This window comes from Elephantulus edwardii, unplaced genomic scaffold (genome assembly GCF_000299155.1).
Source record: "Elephantulus edwardii isolate Elephantulus edwardi_28Jun2011 unplaced genomic scaffold, EleEdw1.0 scaffold00002, whole genome shotgun sequence".
Taxonomy (NCBI): domain Eukaryota; kingdom Metazoa; phylum Chordata; class Mammalia; order Macroscelidea; family Macroscelididae; genus Elephantulus; species Elephantulus edwardii.
The window spans coordinates 41695832-41702802 of record NW_006399752.1 but is presented as its reverse complement, the minus strand read 5'-3'; the positions used below and the strand labels follow the sequence as shown (position 1 = coordinate 41702802).

At 44.6% G+C, this 6971-nt stretch overlaps 1 protein-coding gene across 2 annotated transcripts in view; it reads right to left on the bottom strand.

Annotated features, from left to right (window-relative positions):
- Positions 1–241: 241 nt before the first annotated feature.
- BTBD7 (BTB (POZ) domain containing 7) overlaps positions 242–6971 on the bottom strand; it is a 70542-nt gene continuing 63812 nt past the window's right edge. Inside the window, exons 8-10 of one of the 2 annotated variants that reach the window (XM_006879102.1) lie at positions 5386–5564; positions 4188–4634; positions 242–1756 (exon numbers count right to left, since the gene is read on the bottom strand). In XM_006879102.1, the coding sequence (XP_006879164.1) occupies positions 938–1756; positions 4188–4634; positions 5386–5564 (1445 nt within the window). In that variant the 3' untranslated portion in view covers positions 242–937. The remainder of the gene's footprint in view (positions 1757–4187; positions 4635–5385; positions 5565–6971) is intronic. The other variant, XM_006879103.1, reaches the window with a different exon arrangement.

Genomic DNA, 6971 nt, shown 5'->3' with positions numbered 1-6971 from the left:
TTGGTTTTTTCCCCACAGACAGCAAGACAAGAGAAGGCAGCAAGCAGCCATTCCAGTCCTCTCAGCTGGAGAGCTGACTCTGGAAATGAGCAATCTCGTTTGTGAGCCCTCGGCTGTGCATGTCAACAGCTTCTTCACCGCAGGGAATCTCATCTTTCTGGAGCCTCACTGAGAGCCACTCTAGTACACACTGCCGGACCCCCAAGGGTTCTAGGATGGGGTCCCTGCTGTCGATGAAACCACAGCTGTAGTCTGGAGACAGGAGGCTCTTCATTTTCCACTCTCCTTCCAGAGCCGGACAAGCTCAGGATGCCGAGGGGACTCCCACTGGAGGAATGGAGACTAGCTCCCTGCACACGTTAAGATACACAGACAGACATTAGTTCGATGGAGACTGAGCAGGACGATTTCTGCAACTAAAACCATTACTAAAAAGAGAGGAAGATTTTGATGTGCTGTTCTTTGGAATTTCTATAATTAAAAAATAAACACAGAACTATCTCGTAAGAAAATACATCTTAGTGTGCAATTCAATGCACGTGGGAATCGGTAGATGAAAGGTAAAATGCAAAAGAGTATGAAAATACAGTCCTTTAAATGTGGCAATAAAGTTTAGCATAGTGATATAAAACCAATATGGATAAAATAAATGTACAAGTGCAAAAAAAACTTCCATCATTTGTAAAGAGAAAAAAAAGTGCCAGCTTGCTCGCTCTTAAAAATGCTTCCCACACAATTGTTCAAACACAAAATAGACAGATGCAGCATTCAAAATAACCCTCTTAGCATGCTATGCCTAATAAACACATATGTACAAAAATGAGAAGATCATGTGAACCCGAGCTGTCAGCTGGCATCGATAAAACTGGTAAGTTGCTGGGTTGCATTGTCGATGGGATGTCTCACATCTCAGGCACAGACGACACGGAGGATGCTCTCAGAGGGCAGACTTTTTGTAGAGGAAGTCGGGCTTGTTTGGTGACCGTCTCCCTCTGCTGATGGAATCCTCTCTTTCTAAGTCTGAGTTTCTCTGGGCTCCATGGCCCAGGGGCTCACTGTCGACCAGTCTCCTACTGGATCTGTCTTCTGGAGCTTCAGAACTACACGCAGAAGAATGGGAAGGTCTGTTAGAAGTCAGCCCAAAAGTCAAGTCAGTTTCTACGGCAGTTCGTCCCCTAACATGGGTGGGCCCGCTGCCGGCATTTTCGGGGGCCACTGAAGGGAAGTCTGACCGCTGGGGAGGCTGTTCGACAACATCGAGGTGGATTGGCTCATTCTTTTGTCTGTGTAGTTGCCCGTCAGGGGAAAGTGGATATTCTCTCCTCACTTCTTCTTGCTTTTTAGGAGAGGTCTGGCTAGGAAGGTAGGCAGACTTTAAGCCACTTGGTGATGCCTTACTGTGGCTGTACAAATCGGGACCCAAATGTCCACCCTGCGAAGGGGGAGGGCTAGGCCTGCCGGGAGCAGGAGTGGACGGTCTGCAGGCCGCATTCGACAAGTCGTAGAAATCGGGATACTCTGGATGTTTTTCTCTAGGATCTGTTTTTCGCTCTAGTGTGTGTTTTTTTTGAGAAGTGTGTGTATGCCTTTGGGAGACACAGGACAGATGCTGGGGAGGTCCTGTTCCTGCTTCGGACACTGACTGGCTTAATTCTGTATCGACTGCAAGTTCTGGAAGCCTTCTGTCCTTGAGTGACAGTGTGGACACTCCCATGGCGATATCTGGCATCAGGTCATTCAGCACAGGCTGTGCACACTGCAAACAGCAGAAAAAAGGGGGTCGTTAAAGGGCCCTTGAATCTCGCTTTGTAAAAATAATGTTCACTTGTTGTTTTATTCTGTGGTTCAACTCGGAGCTGAACAGGTAGGTCTCTAAGGCAACAATCAATGTCACCAGACAGCCACAGGCTCCTTTCACTTACAGCCACATAGTCAAGGCAGCTGCACTTGCCCAGCGGGAAAGCCTCTAAACACAGGCAAAGCTGGAAGGATTACCGGGAAGAAGAATCACAGGGAGGCGCTGAGGGGAATTTTAGTACATTAAAGGTACTGTAGTCATGTTGGGGAGGGTGGAGGGACAGCGCAGGAGAGGAAGAACCCGCAATGGACTTACAGTGACGAGGGTCATGGGGATATGTGTGTTGGAGACAGTGAGAACTGGCTCAGGTTAGGACAGGGCTCAGAGCTATTATGCACAGGGTCACTGTGAGTTGCAGGCAACTAGACGGCATGTAACAACATTAATTCATGTTCTACAACAAAACATGTATGAATAGAAAACCAGTTTGCTTTTTAAGTGTTCACTCAAATAAAAATGAAAAAAAAAATAGCCTAATGATCAAGGCAGATCTTTTATACCAGGTAAACAATTTTTCCTTTGCTTACATATTAGTTTTTACAAAATCTAGTGCCTGTGAAATTCTAGCACTAAATGTTTTCTGAACTCATTATTTAAAAATACTGTGTAATATCCATTGCACTGATGACTGTGATTTAACCATCTACCGTTGAACATTTCGGTGTTTCCAGTTTTCATTATTATAATCAAGACTATAATGGACATATAAATAATTTAACTCTAAATGAGCTTTCTTTAAGATCCATAGAACTTTTTACAGTTATAGACTCTGAGTCCATCCAGTGGAGCAGGAATTGAGTGTATCCACGCCCTTTACCTGCTATTTCAATTTGGGAGAGGTGGTTTGGCTGCAGCAGGAAGAGGAGGCAGGGAGGATGAGGACGGTGAGGGGGAATTCATCCGACCAGAGGCGTGACCTCTAGTCCAGATCTTCCAGGATGTTATATTTTAATGAAACCTGTGACCACATAGTAAAACTTACTACATAAAACAGAAATCCCACCTCTGATGCGATGGAAAATTGGGAATGAAATTCTCTTTGGAACTAGTATCTGTCCGTACCAACAATCTGACTCAAAGGATGCTCTGGTGACTTCTCTGACATTCAAGGCCACATCTCTCTAGTGGTTCAAATCTATTAGCAGCTCCAAGGGACAAAAGGGGCAATCTCCTCTCATTCCCTTTACAGCCCTGGCAATCCAGTGCAGGGTTCAGCTGTGAGCTGGTTCTGACTCCACGGTAAGGGGGTTTGGAAAGAGAAGAGAATTTAGTACAAACTCCAGGCACAGACTGAACAGACCACTGACACTGGTACATCCACTTTAATCCCCACTGTTGCTGTGTGCCATTAGTCAGTAAGAACTCACAGAGACCCTCTGGGACAGAGGCCTGCTCCCCAGGGCCCGAGAGGCCTTCTTAGCCTGCAGTTCCAGGGCAGAAACATGGTAATCTACTCCAAGAAACCTGATGGAACAGTGTCCGAGTGAACTCAAAGGCTGTGGTTTCTCTTCACAGGAGCAGATCATCAAGACTCTTCAACTATTCAACCTCTGTACTAGTGGTTTCAAAACGCCAACTTCTGAATAGGAAACATTTCACCACTAACTATGCTACCAGGGGTATACTGTCCATGAAACCCTTTCTAACATTTGCAAAGTAAAGTAAGGATGGGGAAGCCAATCCCACTACTCTGAATACACACACCTTAAGTCTACCTTTTGTTCTTCTAATTCACTGGACACCTTTTCTCTCGTCCACCCGAGTCTACATTTTTAGACGGTCAGTAACATTTCTGGAGACTGCTGAATCTCGGTGGGACTCTTGGGTCTAAAGGAGTAATTTCCAGTATTACATAAATTGGTTGTTCCAGTTGCATCATTTGAGAATCCGGACAACGAAGAAGACAGAAGAAATGACGCATTCTATCTGTAGTGTTGATGAACAATACTAAATCTACTGTGGGCTGCCAGAAGAATGGAGATGGCAATCTTAAGAGAAAATATGCCAGAATGCTCCTGAGCATTGACAGTGGTGAGACAACTTACTCAATTCAGATGTGCCACTGGAAGAAATGGTTTCAGTGAAAATGAGCGAAACTCTTAATGACATGGACCAATACAACAGCTGAAACAAGAGACGCAACCAGAGCAACAATCAGAAAGATGGTGCAAAGCTAGGCAAGACAGACCTTCTGAAGTCTCCTTACCACTGATTAACAGTTCAGTTTACCTACTGAAAAAATATCTGCCTGTTTCGTTGTTATACACAAGGGTGCCAAGAATCAGATCTGGCTCAACAGCGACCAAGAACAACTCAAGTGCTGACTTACCACTTGCTTCTCAGATGTTATTGCTGCTGATGCAGCAGCGGCGGTGGCTGCTGCGACCGTCTGCCTCCCCAGTCCTGCAGTGTTTGTACAGTCGGGAGGTGCTGCCTTAACACTTGGCAAATAGACCGGAGGAGGGACGGCTTTAGGAGGTGTTCTGGAGTGAAACAGAGAATGATTGCAGGGGTAAGAAAAGGACCGTGGCGGAGGCTGACTGGGAGGTCGTTGTCTCCAACCCACTTTGAGCTGGTTATGGATTGGGGTAGCTGGGGGCTGGTAAGGAGGTGGAGGAGGGGGCAAGGGTGGATGGAAGGCCACAAAAGAGTCCAGATCTGTAAACATGGTTTCTGCAGTAGGGGTACTGTTCACCCGACATCGCCCAGATGGTTTCAGTGTTAAGAGCGGACTTTCATCCCCAAAACGTTCATCAGGAAAGAACTTGTGAGGATTCTAAGAAAGAATCGAGAGGGGGGAAGAAAAGTTAGAACATTTATTAACAGTTTTCTTAGATGGAAATTTATTATTTAGGCTGAAAGAGTCAAATACATAAACTCTCTAGGAAAACCCCATCCAGCTAGAAGAAAGGACACAACCTTTTGCTAGGCCAAAGGCCAAGAAAAAAAAATTCCTTTAATAATCAGCAAGCAGGTCAGTAATCTCCAGCAAGATTATGTCATAATGTAAAAACAGACACTAAATGCAATTCAAATAGGTCTTTCCTCAGGAAATAATATTAAACATCAAAAGAAGACTAGGTGCTAAGTAAGGGTCCTCCTAAAATATTGACAAAAATCTGTACACTGCCAGTTTGAAATGAACACTCTAAGGCAGTATTTCTCATACATTATGATTAATGCTCTGATAAACACTGTATTAATTATTTAAGGGATAAACCTTTTCTATATTAAGAAAAAACCCCTAGTGACTCAACCAGGGTCAGGGAACAGTGGAGGGTTAGAATGTCTACTTCCACTGCCAGGCGCATAAAGCAACTATGCATAAAGCACCTCTTAACTCCCAACAATCCATTTTACAAGTAAGGCGACTGCTTCTCAGAGCATTTAAATAACTTGCCAAGTTAAATAATTCTAAATGGCAGAACGAGGCTATAAACCCAAGTGGGCTCCTTCGGATGACAGAATGCTCCCTGATAACCACCAAGGCCCCCCTGCCGTGAGCACAGCTGGGGGCTGCTTCCGACCTGCAAGAGCTCGGCGGCGGCATCGGCGAGGCCAAACTCCCTGAGGACGCGGATCTGGATCTCGTAGCTGACGGTGGCGCCTTCCCCGCAGTTGAGCGCGTAGGCCCTCTGCACCTGCTCTGTGTGCCGCAGCTCCTGCAGACGCCGCACCATGTCCTTCATGGTGAGCAGCCGGGGGACTGTGGGCACAAAGACCGGGAAGACACGGAACACCCACGTTACACACAAGACCACCCGTGAGTACACACGAGTGTTGAAAGCAGAACCTTTGTGTCAGAACCTTTGGATAGTAGTATACTTTCCTGGCAACGTATTAATTCACACACATTCAGTTATTTTTTAGGGAGTTTTTCTATGGAGTCCATAAAAAGCTATGTTGCTAACTTGAAGGCTGCACCTTTTGGGTAGGCAGTTCGAATCTACCAGTGGCTTCATAGAAGAAAGACGGACAAATTCCTGTGTGATTTCCAGCCGCGGAAACACAATGGAGTGTCATCTACGAGTCAGCTGCCCAGTGCTCCCTCTGCACTCTTCTCACTTACCCCACTGAAGGCAGAACTCTGAGAGGACAGCGACCACGTTTTTATTCTGTGCACTCTCAAATCTAATGTCTAATTTCACCTATTCCACAGCAATGAGAGAAAAAAAATTGTGTTTTTTTTAAAAAGGTATTTTCCTTTTGTTGAGAATACACACAGCAAAATAAGCACAGATCCAACTATTTTAACACCTACAATTCAGTGACACCAATTAACATTTTCCGAGTTGTGTAATCACCCCTATGACCTAAGCCACTGTCCCTAAAGGCCTCTAACGACTTTTCTGAGTCACTGGTGTCACTTTGAGTCCATAGGCAATTTTTAAAATAGCATACACGTCAAGGTGAGGATTTTCTACTCGTTAAGCCAAACTAAGAGATGGTCTTAAGAAAGATGTCAGGGATATTTTCAGTTTACATTTTAGAGATGATTTCAAGGTAATAATGTCAGACAACTAATTATTTTCCAAGGTGACCATACCAAATAGTTCCTGAATGTTTTATTTTAGTTCACAGCCCAATTAAAAAAAAATCTATCTTTTGAATGTCAAGATATTTAATAAGCTTTAACAACACAGTCATTCTTTTATCTAAATAAGTATCTGAGTCCTTTGTGTTAAGGAAGTTACTCTGGTTGTATAATGCTTTACGTGCTGGTTACTAACCAAAAGGTTAGCAGTTCAGATCGACCAGGCCCGTCTTGGAAGAAAGACGTGGAGGCTCCTCCTGTAAGATTCATAGTCTCATAAACTCGATTGAGGGTCACCATGAGTCAGGGTCAACTCAACAGCAGTGAGATTATTTGTTTATGTATCAGGGAAAGAGCCTCAAATTCTAAGGACAGTGGTTACAGAATTTGGCTAGCTAAAAGGTCAGCAGCAGAGAACTGCCAGAAGTCCAGGCTGGGTTTAGAAGGGGTTGTGGTACTAGGGATATTGTAGCTGATGTCAGATGGATCTTAGCTGAAAGCAGAGAATACCAGAAGAATGTCTATCTGTGTTTCACTGATTATGCAAAGGCGTTTGACTGTGTGGATCATAACAAACTG